The sequence below is a fragment of the Oncorhynchus keta genome, chromosome 29 (assembly GCF_023373465.1).
Source record: "Oncorhynchus keta strain PuntledgeMale-10-30-2019 chromosome 29, Oket_V2, whole genome shotgun sequence".
NCBI classification, from domain to species: Eukaryota; Metazoa; Chordata; class Actinopteri; order Salmoniformes; family Salmonidae; genus Oncorhynchus; species Oncorhynchus keta.
In genome coordinates, this window is record NC_068449.1 from 46,589,590 (window position 1) to 46,613,524 (window position 23,935).

General features: G+C 42.1%; 2 protein-coding genes across 6 annotated transcripts in view; both read left to right on the forward strand.

The window, feature by feature from the left end:
• LOC118361887 (zinc finger protein 8-like) overlaps positions 1–23,935 on the forward strand; it is a 47,736-nt gene that overhangs the window by 18,162 nt on the left and 5,639 nt on the right. The window contains exon 7 of one of the 5 annotated variants that reach the window (XM_052485292.1): positions 10,107–10,427. The exons of the other annotated variants lie outside the window; for them this stretch is intronic. Within the exon in view, the coding sequence (XP_052341252.1) occupies positions 10,107–10,190 (84 nt within the window). The 3' untranslated portion in view covers positions 10,191–10,427. Of the gene's footprint in view, positions 1–10,106; positions 10,428–23,935 lie in introns of those variants that run through there. 5 annotated transcript variants of the gene reach the window in all.
• On the forward strand, positions 2,645–5,941 carry LOC127913396 (gastrula zinc finger protein 5-1-like). Its single transcript, XM_052485340.1, has 4 exons — positions 2,645–2,893; positions 3,316–3,564; positions 4,141–4,271; positions 4,471–5,941. The coding sequence occupies exons 1-4, from the start codon at positions 2,776–2,778 to the stop codon at positions 5,587–5,589; spliced, it is 1,617 nt and encodes a 538-aa protein (XP_052341300.1). The 5' UTR covers positions 2,645–2,775; the 3' UTR covers positions 5,590–5,941.

Here is a 23,935-nt window from a genome sequence, read left to right on the forward strand (position 1 = left end):
AAGGTATCCATGGGGTGATTGATGCACGGCGGATGAATCGTGTGGTGAGCAGAGTTTTTTTTACGAGTCCATCCGTACCCATGTGCAGTTTGGGTAATATAAATTACCATGTAAGAGGGTTTATCCAAAGACCAACGCAGTGTAATCACTGTAGGGGTTATGGACATGTGAAAAAGTGTCTGCAGAAGGGACAATTCGAGATGTCCATGTTGTGGAAGAGATCATCTCATGTGTTGTAAAAGTGAGGAGCATGTGAAGTGTTGCGATTGTGGTGGGGATCATGAAGCGACATCTTAAGAATGGCCGACGAGGGTGGAAGAGGATGAGGTCGCTGAAGTCAGGGCCAACCAGAACATTTCATATGAAACAGCTGTAAAAAGGATTGAGAGATCTAATGGTCCTGAAGAGCCTATGGTGGTGAATGGGCCTTCTCTGCAGGGGTTGCCAGACATTTTGCATGTCAAGCTGGTGGACTTTGTGGCCTTTATAACTATGGTGGTTAACGGCACTGCCAAAGTGGAGAGGAAGTCCAGGAAAATAACCATCATTGTGGATGTGGCAGAGCAGTTCCTGGGACTGGAAGACTTCTCAGCGGAGGAGATGCATGGAGTATTGGCAAGAGCCTTACCACCCTCTCAAGCCTTAGAGCCTGAGAGGGGAGATATGAAGCTGAAGGATGGAAGTAGTGAGCTTTGTTTTTGTTAAAGTATTATTTTTTGTTGTGTGGATTAAGTTAGATTTTCTAAATCACATATGGATTTTTTTTTTAAACTTGTTTTCTTTCCAACCCCGTCCAGTTGGTGGCAGCAACACACCTTATTGGGGAAAAAACCCCACAGAAGAAGTAGTAGTGGTAGTTAAGTGAAGACTTAACGTAGGAAGATGTCGGAAGCGGATGTTTTGTTTGAAACTGACGGCTTTGAATGACGTGGCATCCGTGAGAATAACAAGAATTGGGCTTATTTTGTTTGTGTGTGTCCGGAGCAGACGGAGCGTGCTTTGCGACTCATAAAGATATCGGATTGGAATGTGTCGCGTGTGGATCATCAAAACAGGGCGCCATCTCTGGGGTGGCACTAGAAGGGAAAGCAAAAGACATCACTGAAGAAGTAGATGGAATGGTTGGTGCACGCCGACTGACCTGCATGGTGGATGGATTGAGGAAGCCCACTTCATCCATTCTATTGTCCTTTGAATTAGTCTCCCTTCTCACATATTTGGGTTATGTAAGAGCCTTTTGTGGCCGAACATAACGCAGTGTGATAAATGCAAAATATTTGGATGTAAGTGTACACTACTGGTCAAAAGTTTTAGAACACCTACTCATTCAAGGGTTTTTCTTTATTTGTACTATTTTCTACATTGTAGAATATTAGTGAAGACAACTATGAAATAACACACATGGAATAATGTAGTAACCAAAAGAAAAGTGTTAAACAAATCAAAATATACACTACCGTTCAAACGTTTGGGGTCACATAGAATTGTCCTTGTTTTTGAGAAAAGAAAAGCATATTTTTTTGTCCATTTCAAATAAATTGATCAGAAATACAGTGTAGACATTGTTAATGTTGTAAATGACTATTGTAGCTGGAAACGGCAGAATTTAAATGGCCTATCTACATAGGCATACAGAGGCCCATTATCAGCAATCGTCACTCCTCTGTTCCAATGCACGTTGTGTTAGCTAATCCAAATGTATAATTTTAAAAGGCTAATTGATCATTAGAAAACCCTTTTGCAATTGTTAGCACAGCTGAAAATTGTTGTCCTGTTTAAAGAAGCAATAAAACTGGCCTTCTTTAGACTAGTTGAGTGTTTGGAGCATCAGCATATGTGGGTTCGATTACAGGCTCAAAATGGCCTGAAACAAAACTTTTCTGAAACTCTTCAGTCTATTCTTGTTCTGAGAAATGAAGGCTATTCCATGTGAGAAATTGCCAAGAAATGGAAGATCTCGTACAACTGTGTACTACTCCCTTCACAGAACAGAGCAAACTGGCCCTAACCAGAATAGAAAGAGGAGTGGGAGGCCCCGGTGCACAACTGAGCAAGAGGACAAGTACATTAGTGTCTAGTTTGAGAAACAGACGCCTCACAAGTCCTCAACTGGCAGCTTCATTAAATAGTACACGCAAAACACCAGTCTCAACGTCAACAGTGAAGAGGCGACTCTGGGATGCTGGCCTTCTAAGCATGATTCCATATGTGTTATTTCATAGTTTTACTGTCTTATTATTCTACAATGTAGAAAATTCTAAAAATAAATAACCCTTGAATCAGTAGGTGTTCTAAAACTTCGACCGGTAGTGTATGTAAACGGGATGACTATCAAAACATTATATGCCAGATTGTTAAATGCTGCAATTGTGGTGGAAAACATGCGCCAAAATTCCTGAATTGTTAGGGTGAAGGAGACAGAGGTGGCAAAAATAGGGCCGTCGGGGAGAAGGGAGTTACGTTTTGGAAACAATGGTAGTTCGATTAGAGACACTAGTGAATGTTCCTCGCCAACAGAGAGATCCTTACATGTTGAACGATGACTTGCAATGGTTATAAACTGCAAAGCGCAAACAGAAAGAAAAATCGAAGAAAATGGTAACCATTGAGTGCGGCTCAACATTTTTTTTTTTTTTGGGGGCTTATAGCAGAGACATTACAAGTAATCCTGTCAATGAATGTTCCGCTTTCACAGGCCCCTGAGCCTGTGTTGGGATGCGATTTGGACTATGATTGAAGGAGTGGGATGGGTTTTTGATTTATTTCACTTCCTGTATGACGTCGTCGCCCTCCCTCCCATTTGGTGGATGCCAGATGCAGCGAGAGGCTAGAGAAGCTCAGAGATTTAGAATCAGTCAGGATGTTTCATATGCAGAGGATGTAAGACAGATTGGTATGACTACAGTGCAGAATGATGGAGCTTCCATGCCCCCCCCTCCTCCCCCAGTTTTTTCTTAGTAGTGCATAATTCATTCTTAGTAGTGCATGATTGACACACTCCAACACAGTAGGTGGCGGCATGCACCTTTAAAAGTTTGTTTGCGGACGGCAATGATATCATAGAAGACTAAGACGAACGGAAGTGAACAGTGACAAAGATCCACGTTAAGAGTTGTTATTGTTAATATTTAGATGTGTATTACCACCCTGGAACGCAATATGACTTGACTGCACAGCATCACATACTTAACCCAAGTAGTGTTTAATTCGCGTTGGAGACAGGACTTGGTTGATATGTTATCTAGGTAACGCTAGTTGTCGAGCTGCTAATAATGGCTGGGAACTCTAACTGTATGGTTTTTCACACTCAAATAGCCTCCATCATGGAGGTTCTAGCGAATGCAGCCGTGGCCGAGATCTGTAAACTCGTTGACGACGACTATGCAGTGTTTCGTTTGGAAATAACTCAAAGCCAGAAAGAAAACAGGACATTGCGGAAGAAACTACAGCTACTGGAACTGAAGGTGGCCCGGGAACTCGCAGAAAAGACAACACGAGAGCGCGTCCTCGCCAGTCGTCCCAGTAGTGTCAAGATCGTCGACCGATACAGAGGAATGGCAAGAGGTACATTTTGCAGAAGGCTGCATTCATATATATATACGGCAATGCATTTCGCCCCCTTGCCCTATGCAAATGTATTCAGATGTGTTACCCAGAATTTGGTCTTGGTCAGTTTTGGGATTGTACGCAATAATTCCCCAAATTACTTAGCTAACTTGTGCAAACACACTATCATATTCTAACAAGATTCTTGATTTACTGCGTTTCCTATTATTTACTCTATGAAAACAATATGATGCATGGAACATTATACATGGATCAATAAATCGTATATCAATAAGTTATGAGAAGTGTTACCTTATCCTTGCCAATTGCAGACTCTCAATGGTGTATAATATACCATTGAGCATTGACAGTAGCTAACGCCAGGGTTTCCCCAAACTCAGTCCTTGGGGTGCACGTTTTGGTTTTTGCCCTAATACTACACAGCTTATTCAAATGATCAAAGCTTGATGATTAGTTGAGTATTTGAATCAGCTGTGTAGTCTTAGGGCAAAACCCAAAATGTGCACCCCTTTGGGTCCTGAGGAATGGAGTTTGGGAAACCCAGAGTTACCCTCACCCCCATCACTCTCTCAGGTGAAGGACATTACACTGGAGGCCACAGGAGCTTTGCGAAGCCAGCTGGACACAATACATGGAGAGATGACCAACCAATCACTGTTGATGAGGGGAGTGGAACCTCAACCCAGCACGTTATCATAATAGAGGTTAGTGTAATAGTGTTACATAAAAATGTGTTACTTTATAAATGAAATGTCTGTTTATTTCAGAAAGGCTTCCCTCAGCTTTTCACTTGCTTACATGTACATCCTAATTTATCTTCCATAGAGGAGATTGTGAGACTTCCTTACAACATTTATCAAATTCTACTCATGTACCGGTAATAACCCCCCCACTTCTTGTCAGTCTGCAGAGGCGGCTGGCCCTGAGGTCAAGCAGGAGAGGTCTGAAGGAGAGGAGGATCCACGGCACAGCAGAGACATCCAGACTGGAGTAGCTGGAGTCACAGAAGACCCCACCACTGCCACAGCACCACCCAGGGCCCGATGCAGCATCACGGAGGTCAGTGGAACCCCGAACGCCGTCCTCAAGTCAGAGACCAAGACTTTAACTGTACACACAGGATCAGATCCAGAGAGACTGGGCTGTCCTCCTGCTCCCGGCTCAGAGTATTTACCGGTATTTCAACAAATCTTGAAGCTGGTTCATTCCCATGTAGATGGTGATGCATTAGACACTGAAGTTGATGATCCGTCTTGTTCTTACACTACAGAGATGGACCCTGGCAACATATCCTTGGATTTAGAGAGACAGACTGATCAGTCAAAATGGGACTATAACCAGTACAGTAGTAGTGTATATTCTGAAGGGTGCCTAGATAAGAAAGGGGCGGTTATAGTTGTAGATGAGATGACTGTGAAAGTGGAGAGGGATGTTCCTCCCACATGGAATGCAGATAGTCACCTAGGAGACGGACACTCGCAGGGCAGAGAAGTCTTAGATTACAGGGAAAGCTTAGAGACAAATACAAATGTCACAACTCACTCCCCTTTACACGCGCTCAGGGATTGCGACCTAGTGTCCACATCGATGGGGCATTCCAATTCACACCTTTTCGATCAGGTATTGAACTCAGATGACAGGGCTCAAGGAGGGGGAGCCACATCGGGCAATAGTAAAGAGAAACGGTTCCTCTGCATGTTCTGTAACAAAGGCTTCAGCTGCCTCCAGAAGGTGGAGATCCACCAGAGGGTCCACACAGGGGAGAAACCTTACAGCTGTAACCAGTGTGAGAAGAGGTTCTCCCGCCAGGACCACCTGAAAAGGCACCAGAGGGTCCACACAGGGGAGAAACCCTACAGCTGTACCCAGTGTCACATGCGCTTCGCCCAGGCTGGTCACCTGAAGATGCACCTGAAGGTCCACACGGGAGAAAGGAAGTTTGCTTGTACGCACTGCAGGAAGATGTTCTCAGAGAGGAGCTACCTCAAGATACACCAGCAGAAAAAACATTCCACTCTATAAAATAGGAAGTAACCATTCCACTTGATAGCTTCTGGTGTTTCGATCAAACCCTGCATTTAAGACAAAGATACATTTATCAGAAATTTGGGATAATGAGAGTAACAAATTTCAGTGTCGAATATTCCTTGGTAGGATATTGCATCCAGATGTGTGTGATATATAAAAGTCTGTTTCATATTGTTTGTGCTGTGTAGGCTATATGGTGGTCACATTTTCCCAAGACACCTAATGAGAAAATGTATTCCGTTCATCAAGTTCATACTGATTTTTTAGTTGAGACACATGTATGTGTGGTTTTCATATGGTGTATTCAGCTCTTGTTTGTTTAATAAACACAAAATGGGACTTTTCATTCCAAGACTTTCATTGAGACTCTTTAGACCCACACATTAAAAAGCACCTACTGTACAAGTCAAAATACTTTAGTCAGGTTTGTCTGACTTTTGATTGATAACTTTGACTTTTTACCCACAACATCATTTATGTCCACTGTGATGGGTTTAACAACAATTTAAGTAATTATGTAACTACGGTATAGGACTCAAAGGGAGGAGGTCAGAGGCCTGGCAGTGATTGTGGACATGATTGTGGATTACAGGAAAAGGAGGGCTGAGCGCGCCCCCATTCTCATCGACGGGGCTGTAGTGGAGCAGGTTGAGAGCTTCAAGTTCCTTGGTGTCCACATTACCAACAAACTATCATGGTCCAAACATACCAAGAGAGTTGTGAAGAGAGCATGACAATGCCTATTCCCCCTCAAGAGACTGAAAGGATTTGTCATGGCTCCTCAGATCCTCAAAAATGTCTACAGCTGCACCATCAAGAGCATCCTAACTGGTTGCATCACCGCCTGGTATGGCAACTGCTTGGCCTCTGACCGCAAGGCTCTACAGAGGGGATTGCGTACGGCCCAGTACATCACTGGGGCCAAGCTTCCTGCCATGTAGGACCCCTATACCAGGCGGTGTCAGAGGAATGCCCTAAAAATGGTCAAAGACTCCAGCCACCCTAGTCATAGACTGTTCTCCCTGCTGCCGCACAGTAAGTGGTACTGGAACGCCAAGTCTAGGTCCAAAAGGCTTCTTAATAACAGCTCCTACCCCCAAGCCGTAAGCCTGCTGAACAGCTAATCAAATGGACACCCGGACTATTTGCATTGACCCTCCCCCATACACACACTTCATTTTTACGCTGCTGCTACTCGCTGTTTATTATTTATGCATAGTCCCTTCACCCCTACCTACGTATTACCTCAACTAATCGGTACGGAGTCAACGTAGCCTCGTTATTTTGTTGCTTTTTTATTTTATTTAGACAATATTTAGCTTAACTATTGTTGGTTAAGGGCTTGTAAGTAAGCATCAAACACAATTTGATTTGAAACAAGGTGGGGATGGGTAAATACCGTTTTACATTATAGTCCTTTGGCAGACACTCTTATCCAGAGCGATTTACAGTAGTGAGTGCATACATTTTCATACCTTTTTCGTACTGGTCCCCTGTGGGAATCAACCCACAACCCTGGCGTTGCATGCGCCATGCTCTACCAACTGAGCCACACGGGACGCCATGTTGAAAGTGTGTTATCTCTGTACACGTGTGTACATAGCTGATACAGATTACACACGCCCTCAGGTATCTCTTCCAGAAGAAGGGTCTAGAGGTGCTGTTGGTGAAGGAGGAGGGGTGTGAGGAGGGTCTGGGGAACCCTGAGTGGAACATGGTTATGGAGGACAACCAGACGACATCTCCTCCTGAAACCACAGAGGAACCAGCTGAGCAGCACAGGACCACACACAGTCTCACTGAGGTGAGCCCACTGTGAACTACTGTCTGAATGGTATTTGGTCAGGGTCTGTATCCACAAACCCTCTCAGAGTAGGAGTGCTGATCTAGGAACAGTTTAGCCTTTTAGATTATAATGAATGAGACTTTTTTGAGGGCATTTTGAAGTTAAACCTTAATAATGCTTATGTACCGAAATATGCTTTTACGCCCAGGCATTGGGCTTGAGATTGTCAAAGAAACTAACTCATAAGATCTAAAGGTGTGCGTGCATTAATAAGATGCCTGTTCTAACTGTTCTGTGTGTGTAGCATGACCCCATCATATCTGGGCGCTCAGCCAAGAGCTGACAGAAACTAACTGATTCCTTTTAGCTGAACTGGAGACAGGGAAAAGTGTTATCTTCTGCACACAAGTCATAGAGCTATTGTTCTGTTTGGAGCCTGTTTCTGGGCGAGAGACTCATGCTTTGTGTGTGAGACCAGGTCGATCATACATCATCTGGGCCGACAGTCAAAGGTGCTTGCTTGCCAAACTTGGGGGAATCGTTGAGCTACTCTTAGCTTAAGTATGTCTGGAGTGACTTCCTGTTATTCTGGACCGTATTGTCCTCACTCAGTTGTGACAGACTGAGGCAACCTTTTCACCCAGTTGTCTCCCCTCACACACACATACACAGGGTCACGTGTTTTGCAGATGCTTGCATGGGGTAGCTTGACTATATAAATGCTCCTGTATTCTTTGTACAGGAGGCTCTCACTCCATCTCACCTGCGTGGGTGGTGCAACCAGCCTCCTCATTATAATGCGTTTTTAATAACAGTAATTGATTATTGATTTTGCCTCTCTTCATTATTAGTTCAAGGTAGAATTTCCACCACACTATGTAGATCGGTGGGGACCTGATCCTCAATCAGAACTTCTACACTGAGACTCTTTGTGGATACGGGCCCAGATCTTGATGGATTTTGTCTTAAGTGTGGGACCATGTCTTTGAATTATCAAAACATTGAAGAGTGTCAAGTAATCAAATCAACTAACATGTTTGCATAGTATTAATAGCAGTCCCTTGTTGCCCAATCAGAAGATTCTCCATAACAGGGTGCTCATATCAGATTTCTTGATCCAACATCCTCTCACTCTGTATCTCTTACAGTCAGTAGACATGGAGGATGGGAAGCCTGATCTGCTGCTGGTCAAAGAGGAGAAAAGAGGATGGACCAAAGAGCATTGACCTGCTGAGTGGACTAAAGATGGGGGAGCAAGGTAAGGGAGAAAGACATATAGCCTCCATACAGTAATAGATCTTCAATGGGAATGGTGATGGATCTGGCTTTTATTTTCTCTTCATTCATAAAATTAAATCAATTCAACTTATGTTTACATACTAAAACACACATACTTTATGAACTTGACCAGGTAATTGACTCAAATTCCATTGGGCCCGTGGGACGACATCACTGAGCAAGCCAGGAACAAAGGCAGCATAGTGGAGGTCAGTGGATGGGACAGCATCCTCAACTGTTAACCACAACTAGAAACAGACAGTCGAACACAAAACGACAACCTAACTTAGTCTCCATGACAACAGGGTGTGGTCTGTGGGGACAGTATACGGCAGGAGAGAAAAGATTTGGCTAGAGATGTTCCGCCCTGCTCCTATAATTGTGATTCAGAGAGACTGATGCCACCTCAGGTTAACCCCCTAACAGGTGCCTGCCTTCTATAGGATCTATCAACTGGAACATGGACCCTGAGACAACACATACACACATCCTGTCCTTCGTCCTCCTCACACTCTCCTAATGTTAAACCTGTTCTCAGACGATGCCTGAAGACTAAATGGCTACACAAGCCCATGACAAATGACAGTAGTAGAGATGTAAACAGTAAAGTTGGCAGCGCCAAAGAGAAGCGCTTCCTGTGTTCGTTCTGTAGGAAAACCTTCAGTTTCCCCAAACAGGCTGAGATCCACCAGAGGGTCCACACAGGGGAGAAACTATAGAGCTGCCACCAGTGTGAGAAGAGGTTCTCCCACCAGCACCAGCTGAAGATGCACCTGAAGGTCCATAAGGGAGAAAGGCTGTGCCTGTATGCACAGCATGTAATATAGTACTAATTTGTTTGTAGTTAATTATGTTGGTTTTGGATGTATAGGGAACTAGATGAGGTGAACTGAGGAAATAATGAGTATGATGAGGCAGAGTAGATTATGGTGATGGTTGGTGTGATTGTGTCTGTAAAAATGCTTCACTGAAGATGTGACAAACTTTATCCCTTTAGAGACTGGTGTTTATAGTGAGATAATGATAGTGCCTTAATTAATGTTTACTTGACATGAAGTAGTGAAGCTGTGTGTTATGTAATGTTGAACCTTTTTAAAGTATTCTCAAATGTATTTTATCAAAGCGAGAGTACCACATTTACTCAAAAGGAAAAGTGTTACCATAGTGAGAAGTTATTCTTCTTGTCACTTATCGTTTTCTGCAATAAATGTGATTTGTAATGCCGTTTTGTTGAAATTAAATACTAAATTGACTGTTCTGACAGACTTGGTTATTTTTGTATCATTGTAGAGACAGAGTGTTGGCTCCATATTGTTAAGTACTTGAATCCCAGTGTTAGAGATGGGCTTGACTGTGGTTAACATGTAATAATATGCCATGTTTGTGGGTAAAGCAAAGGGTTTATTTTATAAACCGTTATGCTTTTCCTTACAATCTTTGTTTGCAGTCTGCAGTCCATGAAGACCTGCTGATATCCAGTGTTACTGGCGGGAGAGACTGGACCTCTGAGACGGATGGTCACAAATCTTGAACCAGGACAATGCATCAGGAGCCATTCCTGAGTCAGAACCCAACCGTGAGGGACAGAGACTCCACCACAACCATTACACACAGTGCCTTCAGTGCCTTTGACTTTTTCCACATTTTGTTGTGTTACAGTCTGAATTTAAAATGGATTAAATGTAGATGAGTTGTGTCACTGGCCTACACACAAAACCCCATAATGTCAAAGTGGAATTATGTTTTTCAAAATGTTTACAAATTGATTAAAAATGAAAAGCTGAAATGTCTTGAGTCAATAAGTATTCAACCCATTTGTTCAGGAGCAAGAATTTGCTTAACAAGTCACATAAGTTGCATGGACTCACTGTGTGCAATAATATAGTGTTTAACACGATTTCTGAACAACTACCTCACCTCTACCCTACACATACAATTATCTGTATTACAATGAGTACCACTCTCCATATTTTCAAGCATAGTGGTGGTTGCATGATATGTGTATGGGGGGTTTTTCAGGATAAAAGAGAAACGGAATGGAGTTAAGCACAGGCACAATGTGTATTATTGTTATGAATCTCACATGGCTGTAGCAAACTTTGCCACCCAATCATTTACTTTGGCTGTATTTATACGGATGTATGTCACCGTGTCACTGTGTTTAGTCTACAGTCCTTGACCTCAAGCTGTTTGCAGTAAATGGCCTATAAGTTACCTTCAGGTGATGACTGAGGTGAAATATTGAACCTGTAGTTGACATTCCAGACTTGTTGGTCTTCAAACTGAGTCAGTGTACAACATGTTGACTTCTGGGTCATGCCATTTGATTTCAATCACTTTTTGCCCACTCTCCTTTTGATTCAAACTAAAATTTCAATACATATTTGCCCATGGTAGAAGTGGTCAGGAAGTAACATTTTGGACCTGAGTGCCAGAACATCAGGAGAGGGAGGTGCTCAAAGTTGTCCCATTTGGCATACCTCATCATACCATGAGATCAATGTCTTCCTCACTGGGAAAGATAAACAATTGAATTTAATATTTTAAAAGCTTGCATACAGGATTGTCAAACTATTTGATAATTTCCTGAAATTAAAGTTTAATTTAAAAAAAAGAACTTTAATGTCAATTATATAAAAACACATTTTTTATTTTTTATTTTTTTACATATGTTGCAGCTTTTGACCATATTTGACATAATCTGAGATGTTTGTGTTTATGCCCGTCATCGGTTGAGACACAGCACGCTCTTGAAAACATGGTGGGTGTCATGTTTTGGCTGATTAATGTACTAAAATGGGAATAACATTGAAATTTCTACTTTCAAATGGTACCACAAACATGGTTGGAGGTCCACATATCAGAGAATGTTGACTTGAATGAGAGATCAGTTAAATGACTGTCAATCTTCCATATGAAACCTATTGATATCATAGGAATATAGATAATAGAATAGACATTCCCATTTAAGTTGATATTCAACAGTGGGTGGACCGGCAGCCATCTTTGTAAGTAGGAATTGGAAGTTAAAATATCAATTTCAATATCAATGGTGTACCAGCTAAATTGCAGTGGTCTGAAGGGATAGGCCCATTCTATGAATTATATTTATAGGATTGAAATAACGCCCACCCTGTATTCAAGAGTATGTATGCTGTGTCTCAACTGATGGCGGACACAACACATACACCTCAGAGGATGTCAATTAGGGTCTAAACTACAACATATGCGAAAATAAATTAAACAAATCTGAGTTTGTGTTGTTAGATACAGTACTTTAGATTTTTTTATTTAAAAAACATTTACTTCAAAAAATTCAAAATAGTTTGACAACCCTGTTTTTAAGCTTTTAAATTATATCAAACCCAACAATAATCTTTTCCAGTGATGAAGATATGGATGTATCATGGTATGGTGGGGTATGCAAAAAGGGGCAGCTCTATCTCGTGAATGTTTTGGCATTCAGGTCCAAGAATGTCACTTTCTGACCACTACTACCATGGGCAAACATGTATGGGAAGTTTCATTCAAATCAAAAGGGAGGTGGTCAAAAAGTGATTAAAATCAAATGGAATGACCTTTCTGTTTACGAGGGTAATTAACCACAAACCCCTCATTAACTTGTCATTTGAAACAATGTGGCCAATCAGCTTAAATCCAATAGTTTTTTTCATATTGAACATAGATATTAAGCTGTAGACAACCAGTGCTATATGCACTATATGAATATGAAAACACGATTGGATTTAAGCTGATTGGCCACACTTTAAAAGCCACAAAATGAGCAGAAACACTCCTCTGGGTGTAAACTCTGTGGATTTGGAAACAAGTGCTCCTGAGTAGAATGGAACCCCCCTTTTACTGCGACACAACGTACAGGCAATTCTGCAATAAATTACACACACAACAACAACAAAAACATTGTTGAGCATTTAGACTTGAAAAAACAAATAAATCACATAATATCTCATAGAAATACTTTTAATTATTCTTTGTATGATAACTAGTATAACATTTGGATAATTGTGCACATTTCCCATCATTTTCAACCCAATTATTAATTCCTTACAAAACAACATTGCAGTTTCATAACTGCGTTTTGGACCTAGCAATAATTGCAGTTTGCGGTGGTTGAACTGCAGTTTTACTGCACTGCAACTGCAGTTACAGTTACTAAAGTATGCTTTAGTGAGTAATCCCAACCCCACTTTTACTTTGGCACCTAGAAGTTGTCTCTATAAGCCAATATGTAATTGAAGGCCTATAGTGTATTGCATTGGGACCAAAGGTGTGGGTGGAGTTGAAAGTGTTGCTGGACATACAGTATACACCTCAGTCCCCCATGAAATGGCACCATATAGCTTCTACGGACACCAGTGAGTAACCCCAACCCCACTTTTACTTCAGCACCTAGAATAGTTCTCTCTAAAAGCCTATATGTATATAATGTATAGTGTATTGCATTGGAGGGATTTATTTGACATTGGAACATGTTTAAAACCTCAATGTAATGAAAATAATACTTAAATATGAACAAATTTGAATCATGGTTAATGTTTAGACAATTACTATTTCACATATCATGAATTAGTACAGGTTGTTGATACTTTACTAGTACATGGGAAACTTTTATTTTGAAATATTTCCAAAATATGTGACCCGGAAGTACTTTCTTTGTGTCGTGACAAGGCGCTGGTGTAAACAGTGATCAATAACGTTTTCACAGTTAAGAGTTTTACTTTAGACGTTTATTAACAACCTGGAACTCAAAATATGAATAATTTAACAATATAACATAATATACATACCCCATGTAGTGATTAATGTAGTGATTTCGCGTTTGAGACGAGACTTGCTTGATAGATGTTATCTCGGTAACGCCAGCTAGCTAGCTGCGTAGCTAACAATGGATAACTGTATGGTTTTTCACACTCAAATAGCCTCCATCATGGAGGTGCTAGCGAATGCAGCCGTGGCAGAGATCTGTAAAGTCGTAGACGACGACTATGCAGTGTTTCGTTTGGAAATAACTCAAAGCCAGAAAGAGAACAGGGCATTGCGGAGGAAACTACAGCTACTGGAATTGAAGGTGTCACGCGAGCGCGTCCTCGCCAGTCCAAGAAGCATCAAGATCTTCGACCGATACAGAGGAATGGCAAGAGGTAACGTTACATTTTTTGCAGAATGACGAGGCCTGTCGCCCCGTTCCGCTCTGCGCATGTGTGACTTGTTACCCACATACTATATATGGTTAACCAGAATTGGGTGTAATGTATGTGTGTATGTATGTAATAATTCCCCAGATTACTTAACTAGATATCTTGCGTAAAGACACAATATTATATCCTAACCAGATTATTGATTTACTACATTTCCTGTTATTTACCCATTGAAAACAATGTGAGGCATGGAACATAATACATCAATCAATAAATAGTATATCAAGAAGTTATGAGAAGTGTTACCTTACATCCTGGCCAATTATAGACATTATCAAGAGTGTACAATATAGCTTTGAGCATTGACAGTAGCTAACTCAACCTCCACTTTCCCCCAATCACTCTCAGGTGAAGGACATCTCACTGGAGGCCACAGGAGCTTTGCTAAGCCAGCGGGACACAATAAATGGAGAGATGACCAACCAATCACTGTTGATGAGGAGAGTGGAACCTCAACCCAGCATATTATCATGATAGAGGTTAGTGTTATAGTGTTGCATAAAAAAAAAAAGTTACTTTGTAAATCAAATGTGTCCCGTTTATTTCAGAAAGGCTATTCAGCTATTCACTTGCTTACATGTGCATCCTTATTTATCTGCCAATGGGGAGCTTGTGAGACTTCCCTATGACATTGTTATCCAATTCTTGCATTCTGACGACACCGGCCACACTTGTGCGCCATCGCGCGCATGTTGATTTTGTCTATCCACACCAGACACGATCAGGACACGCAGGATGAAATACCAAAGTGAACTCTGAACCAACTATATTCATTTGGGTACCAGTTGTTACTCGGTGAGGGAAATGTTATGTTTATGTATCGAATCAATGCTACTTTCTAATAACTAATTAGAAAGGTTCACGCAGGTGACTGACTGATCATGTATGGAGGAACCCTCATTACTGTTCCTCAACTTGGCAGTATGCCCAGAATATTGCTATGGGAACAACCAAGGTATCTGTTTCAAGATCTCAACTTGGAGAGAGAGAGAGCCTCGTGAGGCATTGGTCCATCACATGTGCGAGTCACCGGTAGTGATTAATTAATTATGTTAAATCATGCAAATATAACTTGTCTGTGCGTTACCATATAAGACAACTGTTGGGACCGCCCCAACGGAGCTTCTTATAGACTTGAACGGGTTTGTTGTAACCTCTCCAGCTTGCTGATAAAAAGAGTTATTCATGTTAAGATTGACTTCAGGTGTCCCTGGTGTTGAATTTCCACCACAACACATATGAAACATTCATCTATCTTGCTGTTGCTAGCTAATTTGTCCTGGGATATAAATATATATATTTTTTGCTGGATCTGTAGAATATCGACCTACTTTGAGTCACAGAAAATATGTTCTCTAACAATGAATCCACAGATACAAGGGGAAAACTAGTTGGTTTCTAGTAATCTCTCCTTGTTGAGTCATCATCTTCTGTGGATTTTACAGTCGGAAGTTTACATACACCTTAGCCAAATACATTTGAACTCAGTTTTTTACAATTCCTAACATTTAATCCTAGTAAAACTTCCCTGTCTTAGGTCAGTTAGGATCACCACTTTATTTTAATAATGTGAAATGTCATAATAATAGTAGAGTGATTTATTTCAGCTTTTATCACATTCCCTGTGGGTCAGAAGTTTGCATACACTCAATTAGTATTTGGTAGCATTGGCTTTAAGTTGTTTAACTTGGGTCAAACGTTTCGGGTAGCCTTCCACAAGCTTCCCACAATAAGTTGGGTGAATTTTGTCCCATTCCTCCTGACAGAGCTGGTGTAACAGTCAGGTTTGTAGGCCTCCTTGCTCGCACACACTTTTTCAGTTCTGCCCACAAATTTCTATGGAATTGAGGTCAGGGCTTTATGATGGCCACTCCAATACCTTGACTTTGTTGTCCGTAAGCCATTTTGCCACAACTTTGGAAGTATGCTTGGGGTCATTGTCCATTTGGAAGACCCATTGGGGACCAAGTATTAACTTCCTGACTGATGTCTTGAGATGATGCTTCAATATATCCACATCATTTTCCATCCTCATGAAGGCATCTTTTTTGTGAAGTGCACCAGTCCCTCCTACAGAAAAGCACCCCCACATCATGATGCTGCCACCCCCATGCTTCATGGTTGGGATAGTGTTCTTTGGCTTGCAAGCCTCCCCCTTTTTCCTCCAAACATAACAATGGTCATTACGGCCAAACAGACATATTTTTGTTTCATCAGACCAGAGGACATTTCTCCAAAAAGTACAATCTTTGTCCCCATGTGCAGTTTGCAAACCGTAGTCTGGCTTTTGTTATGGCGGTTTTGGAGCAGTGGCTTCTTCCTTGCTGAACGGCCTTTCAGGTTATGTCGATGTAGGACTTGTTTTACTGTGGATATAGATACTTTTGTACCTGTTTCCTCCAGAATCTTCACAAGGTACTTTGCTGTTGTTCTGAGATTGATTTGTACTTTTTGCACCAAAGTACGTTCATCTCTAGGAGACAGAACGCTCTCCTTCCTGAGCGGTATGATGGCTGCGTGGTCCCATGGTGATTATACTTGCGTACTATTGTTTGTACAGATGAACGTGGTACCTTCAGGCATTTGGAAATTGCTCCCAAGGATGAACCAGACTTGTGGAGGTCTACAAAAAAAATTCTGAGGTCTTGGCTGATTTCTTTTGATTTTCCCATGATGTTGAGCAAAGAGGCACTGAGTTTGATGGTAGGCCTTGAAATACATCCACAGGTTCACCTCCAATTGACTCAAATGATGTCAATTAGCCTATCAGAAGCTTCTAAAGCCATGACATAATTTTCTGGAATTTTCCAAGCTTTTTAAAGGTACAGTCAACTTAGTGTATGTAAACTTCCGACCCACTGGAATTGTGATACAATGAATTATAAGTGGAAACAAATGTCTGTAAACAATTGTTGGAAAAAGGACTTGCATGCACAAAATAGACCTAACCGACTTGCTAAAACTATAGTTTGTTAACAAGAAATTTGTGGAGTGGATGAAAAGCGAGTTTTAATGATTCCATCCTAAGTGTAAGTAAATTTCCAATTTTAACTGTATATCTATTACGTATGTACTAGGCACATGATCTGAACCAAATGGGAGTCTAGGTCTGTACCACTATCTGATTAGGGGGGTCAATGGTAGCCTATGTGTTTTTGTGTCCCCACTTTGGTTCTGAAATCACCATCACCCACTAATTAACTTGTCATGTTTGCAGTTAAAGTGTTGGAGCTCGTAATGTATCAATATTGATTGTTAAAAAATGATCTATGACATCGCCAATTAATAGAAGCACAACTTTGGATTTCAACCCCATCTCAAAAACAAAGGGTTTTGACCATTTGGATGTTCAGTGAGCTTCTTTTCTCCTCCCGTTTTGGCCATGCAGTGCGCCAGATTGCTGTCCTCAATCTGAAATGATGAACTTTACCCTTTATATCTAAAAATTACCATATACACTGATTGTTCGAAGCAAAACACCAAAACGTATTGCTTATGGTGAACCTGAACAATCTAAAAATCTATTGCAAGCCCCCATTTCAGCAGCTTAACTAGGCTACTGATATTTCCTGGGGTTGTTCGGCATGCAAGCTGACTTGTCGACCAATGACTGTCGACACAGCTATATTCTTAGTTTGACACTGAATAGAGGAAGCATTAGTTGTGACAAAAGACGAGGTATGGTAAGGTAGAAATAAAGTAACATGTTAGTGAATCAGCGCTTCATAATGTTTGAATGGACTTTCTGACCGAAGCGTGCTACATTTGGATCGGTTTGGGATCCGCGGACCAATGCAGTTGTATCTGAAACATTTCAATTGGGACCGATGCGTTTTGGTTAAATAGTTACATCCCTTCCAAACCTACTCATGAATAATAACCTCTTGTCAGTCTGCAGATGCTGAGGCTGCAGGTCCTGAAGGATCATCGCTGGTCAAGCAGGAGAAGTCTGAAGGAGAGGAGGACCCACAACACAGCAGAGACATCCAGACTGGAGCAGCGGCTGAAGTGGCGCCCCCTGTAGCCACGGAGGACCTTGCTCCCGCCCCCCAGCCCAGGACCCGATGCAACATCACGGAGGTCAGTGGAACGCCGAACGCCGTCCTCAAGTCAGAGACGGACACCGAGAATTTAACTTTAACACAAAGGCTTTTACACACAGGATCTGACCACAGATCAGACCCAGAGAGACTGGGGCTGGGGCCACTGGGCTGTCGTCCTGCTTCCAGCTCAGAGTCTTTACTTTACGGTAACCCAAGCCTGAGGACGGTTCATTCCCATCCGGACTCAGGAGACGCATTAGAGACGGGCAATGATCTGTCTTATTACACTACAGAGATGGACCCTGGCAACATATCCTTGGGATTAGAGATACAAACTGATCTGTCTAGAGGGGACTGGTACAGTAGTAGTGTATACTCAGAAGGGGGCCTAGATAAAAAAGGGGAGGGTCTGGTCATAGATGAAGTGACTGTGAAAGTGGAAGGCGACGTTCCTCCCACATGGAATGCAGATAGTCAACTAGGAGACGGACACTCACAGGGCAGAGGTTTCTTAGATTACAGGGAAAGTTTAGAGACAAATCCAAATGTCGTGACCCACTCCCCTTTACACTCGCCCAGGGATCCCGACCCAGTGTCCACATCAATGGGGCCTTCCAATTCACACGGCCGCGTCCTTTTCGATCAGGTATTTAACTCAAACGACAGGGCTATATCAGGCAATAGTAAAGAGAAACAGTTCCTCTGCATGTTCTGTAACAAAGGCTTCAGCTGCCCCCAGACAGTGGAGATCCACCAGAGGGTCCACACAAGGGTGAAACCCTTCAGCTGTACCCAGTGTCACATGCGCTTCACACAGGCTGGTGACCTGAAAAGGCACCACAGGGTCCACACAGGGGAGAAACCCTACAGCTGCCCCCAGTGTCATATCCGCTTCACCCAGGCTAGCAGCCTGAAGAGGCACCTGAAGGTCCACACGGGAGAAAGGCCGTTCGCCTGTACGCACTGTGGGAAGAGGTTCTCAGAGAGGAGCTACCTCAGGATACACCAGCAGAAAAACCATACCACTAAATAAAAACCATTCCTATTCATAGCTTATTTAGTTTAGATCAAACTCTACATTAAAGACAAAGATGAATTCAGTGTTGTCAGCAGGAAATATCCACAGATGAATTTGGAAGAACGAGAGTAACCGATTTCATTCAGTGTTGAATATTCCTGGGTAGAATATTGCATCTGGACATTGTGTGAAAAATAAGGCATATATAAGCCTAAAAGGTCTGTTATATATTGTGTTTGTACTGTGTAGGTTATATGATGTTCACAAATGCCTATTTAATTACTTTCCCCAACGCTGTTAATTAGAAAATGTAGGCAGTTTATCAACTTCATGCTGATTTTTTTGTTGAGACGTGCATGTGTGGTTTTCATATGGTGTATTTGATACTTGTTTATATTTAGTAAACATAAAATGGAACTTTTCATTCTGACTTTCATTGAGACTCTCTTTAGCAGACATCTTATCTCACCCTGTGATGCATACACCCAACAGCGCTTTATAACCAATATACACTTCCTAAATATACCCATAGTCTATTATACTAACAAACACCTTGTAGTCTATTACACTAACAAACACCCTATATAGTCTATTACACTAACAAACACCCTATATAGTCTATTACACTAACAAACACCCTATCGTCTATTACACTAACAAACATCCTGTTGTCTATTACACTAACAAACACCCTATAGCAGGGCTGCACAACCCTCTTCCTGGAGATCTACAGTCCTGAGGGTTTTCAGTCCAACCCTAATTTAACACACCTGATTTTACTTGTTAGCTGCTCAACAAGACCGTACCCAGCTGAATCAGATATGCTAAATTAGGGTTGGAATGAAAACCTACTGGACAGTAGATCTCCAGGAAGAGGGTTGGGCAGCCCTGCTCCATACTCTATTACACTTGCAAACACCCTATATAGTCTATTACACTAACAAAGACCCAAAATAGTCTTATGCTAACACCCTATATAGTCTATTACACTAGCAATCACCCTATATAGTCTATTACACTAGCAAACACCCTAAATAGTCTATTACACTAGCAAACACTGTGTCGTCTATTACACTAACAAACACCCTATATAGTCTATTACACTTGCAAACACCCTATAGAGTCTATTACACTAACAAAGACCCAAAATAGTCTGTTATGCTAACACCCTATATAATCTATTACACTAGCAAACACCCTATATAGTCTATTACACTAGCAAACACCCTATATAGTCTATTACACTAGCAAAACCCTAAATAGTCTATGACACTAGCAAACACCCTAAATAGTCTATTACACTAGCAAACACTGTGTCGTCTATTACACTAACAAACACCCTGTCGTCTATTACACTAACAAACACCCTGTCGTCTATTACACTAACAAACATCCTGTCGTCTATTACACTAACAAACACCCTGTCGTCTATTACACTAACAAACACCCTGTCGTCTATTACACTAACAAACATCCTGTCGTCTATTACACTAACAAACACACTGTCGTATATTACACTAACAAACTCCCTATATAGTCTATTACACTAACAAACACCCAATATAGTCTATTACGCTAACAAACACCCTGTCGTCTATTACGCTAACAAACACCCTGTCGTCTATTACGCTAACAAACACCCTGTCGTCTATTACGCTAACAAACACCCTGTCGTCTATTACGCTAACAAACACCCTGTCGTCTATTACGCTAACAAACACCATATGTAGTCTATTACACTTAACAAACACCCTATATTGTCTATTACACTAAAACACCCTATATTGTCTATTACACTAACAAACACCCTATATAGTCCATTACACTAACAAACACCCAATATAGTCTATTACGCTAACAAACACCCTGTCGTCTATTACGCTAACAAACACCCTGTCGTCTATTACGCTAACAAACACCCTGTCGTCTATTATTATATTGTCTATTATTATATCTATATATTATATTATCTATTATTATATTATTATTATTATTATTATTATTATTATTACGCTAACAAACACCATATGTAGTCTATTACACTAAAACCCTATATAGTCTATTACACTAACACCCTATTACGCTAACAAACACCCTATATAGTCTATTACGCTAACAAACACCCTGTCGTCTATTACGCTAACAAACACCCTATAGTCTATTACACTAACAAACACCCTATAGTCTATTACACTAAACACCCTATATAATCTTATATTAACAAACACCCTATATAGTCTAGAGTACTCCCAGCGCCGACAGAGATGGCCGCCTCGCTTCGAGTTCCTAGGAAACTATGCAGTATTTAGTTTTTTTACGTGTTATTTCTTACATTGGTACCCCAGGTAATCTTAGGTTTCATTACATACAGTCGGGAGGAACTACTGAATATAAGAGCAACGTCAACTCACCAGCATTATGACCAGGAATATGACTCTCCCGAAGCGGATCCTGTGTTTTGCCTTCCACCCAGGACAATGGATCGGATCCCAGCTGGCGACCCAAAACAACGACGCCGTAAAAGGGGCAGACGAAGCGGTCTTCTGGTCAGGCTCCGGATACGGGCACATCGCGTGCCACTCCCTAGCATACTACTCGCCAATGTCCAGTCTCTTGACAACAAGGTTGATGAACTCCGAGCAAGGGTAGCATTCAAGAGAGACATCAGAGACTAACGTTCTTTGCTTCACGAAAACATGGCTCACTCGAGAGACGCTAACGGAGTCGATGCAGCCAGCTGGTTTCTTCACGCATTGTGTCGACACAATCAAGCATCTTTCTGGTAAGAAGAGGAGCGGGGGGGGATATGCCTTATGAATAACGAGACGTGGTGTGATCATAACAACATACAGGAACTCAAGTCCTTCTGTTCACCTGACTTATAATTCCTCACAATCAAATGTCGACCGCATTATCTACCAAGTGAATTCTCTTTGATTATAATCACACACAGCCGTATATATTCCCCCCCAAGCAGACACATCGACGGCCCTGAACTAACTTTATTTGACTCTATGTAAACTGGAAACCACATATCCTGATTTTATTTATTCGTTATTTTACCAGGTAAGTTGACTGAGAACACGTTCTCATTTGCAGCAACGACCTGGGGGATAGTTACAGGGGAGAGGGATGAATGAGCCAATTGTAAACTGGGGATTATTAAATTACCATATTGGGAATTTAGCCAGGACACCGGGGTTAACACCCCTACTCTTATGATAAGTGCCATGGGTTCTTTAATGACCTCAGAGAGTCAGGACACCCGTTTAACGTCCCATCCGAAAGACGGCACCCTACACATGGCAGTGTCCCAATCACTGCCCTGGGGCATTGAGATATTTTTTTAGACCAGAGGAAAGAGTGCCTCCTACTGGCCCTCCAACACCACTTCCAGCAGCATCTGGTCTCCCATCCAGGAACTGACCAGTACCAACCCTGCTTAGCTTCAGAAGAAAGCCAGCCAGTGGTATGCAGGGTGGTATGCTGCTGGCTGAGGCTGAGGCTGCATTCATTGTCGCTGGGGATTTTAACAAGGCTAATCTGAAAACAAGACTCCCTAAATTCTATCAGCATATCGATTGTGCTACCAGGGCTGGTAAAACCCAAAACTCATTGTTATTCTAACTTCCGCGATGCATATAAAGCCCTCCACGCTCTCCTTTCGGAAAAGCTGACCACGACTCCATTTTGTTGCTTCCAGCCTACAGACAGAAACTAAAACAAGAAGCTCCCATGCTCAGGTCTGTTCAACGCTGGTCCGACCGATCTGATTCCACGCTTCAAGACTGCTTTGATCACGTGGATTGGGATATGTTCCGCATTGTGTCCAACAACAACATTGACGAATACGCTGAGCGAGTTCATTAGAAAGTGCATTGGCGATGTTATACCCACAGCAACGATTAAAACATTCCCAAACCAGAAACCGTGGATTGATGGCAGCATTCGCGCGAAACTGAAAGCGCGAACCACTGCTTTTAACCAGGGCAAGGTGACCGGAAACATGACCGAATACAAACAGTGTAGCTATTCCCTCCGCAAGGCAATCAAACAAGCTAAGTGTCAGTATAGAGACAAAGTAGAGTCGCAATTCAACGGCTCAGACACAAGAGGTATGTGGCAGGGGCTACAGTCAATCACGGATTACAAAAAGAAAACCAGCCCCGTCGCGGACCAGGATGTCTTGCTTCCAGACAGACTAAATAACTTTTTTGCTCACTTTGAGGACAATACAGTGCCACTGACACGGCCCGCTACCAAAACCTGCGGGCTCTCCTTCACTGCAGCCGACGTGAGTAAAACATTTAAACTTGTTAACCCTCGCAAGGCTGCAGGCCCAGACGGCATCCCCAGCCGCGTCCTCAGAGCATGCATAGACCAGCTGGCTGCTGTGTTTACGGACATATTCAATCAATCCTTATCCCAGACTGCTGTTCCCACATGCTTCAAGAGGGCCACCATTGTTCCTGTTCCCAAGAAAGCTAAGGTAACTGAGCTAAACGACTACCGCCCCTTGGCACTCACTTCCGTCATCATGAAGTGCTTTGAGAGACTAGTCAAGGGCCATATCACCACCCTACCTGACACCCTAGACCCACAACAATTTTCTTACCGCCCCAATAGGTCCACAGACGACGCAATCGCAACCACACTGCCCTAACCCATCTGGACAAGAGGAATACCTATGTGAGAATGCTGTTAATTTTACAGCTCAGTATTTAACACCATAGTACCTTCCAAATGATCATCAAGCTCGAGACCCTGGGTCTCGCCCCCTGCTATATTTGTGCAACTGGGCACTGGACTTCCTGACTGAAATATCCAATAAATGTCGTTCCACTTCATGATTGTGTCCCACTTGTTGTTGATTCTTCACAAAAAAATACAGTTGTATATCTTTATGTTTGAAGCCTGAAATGTGGCAAAAGGTCGCAAAGTTCAAGGGGGCAGAATACTTTCGCAAGGCACTGTAGTACTGAAACACTTGAGTGTC

Excerpts from the sequence above, each read along its gene's own strand:
- LOC127913396 (XM_052485340.1), top strand. The coding sequence starts at position 2,776 with ATGACGTCGTCGCCCTCCCTCCCATTTGGTGGATGCCAGATGCAGCGA. Across the intron at positions 3,565-4,140 it reads ATACAGAGGAATGGCAAGAG|GTGAAGGACATTACACTGGA; the intron begins GTACATTTTGCA and ends TCACTCTCTCAG. Across the intron at positions 4,272-4,470 it reads AGCACGTTATCATAATAGAG|TCTGCAGAGGCGGCTGGCCC; the intron begins GTTAGTGTAATA and ends ACTTCTTGTCAG.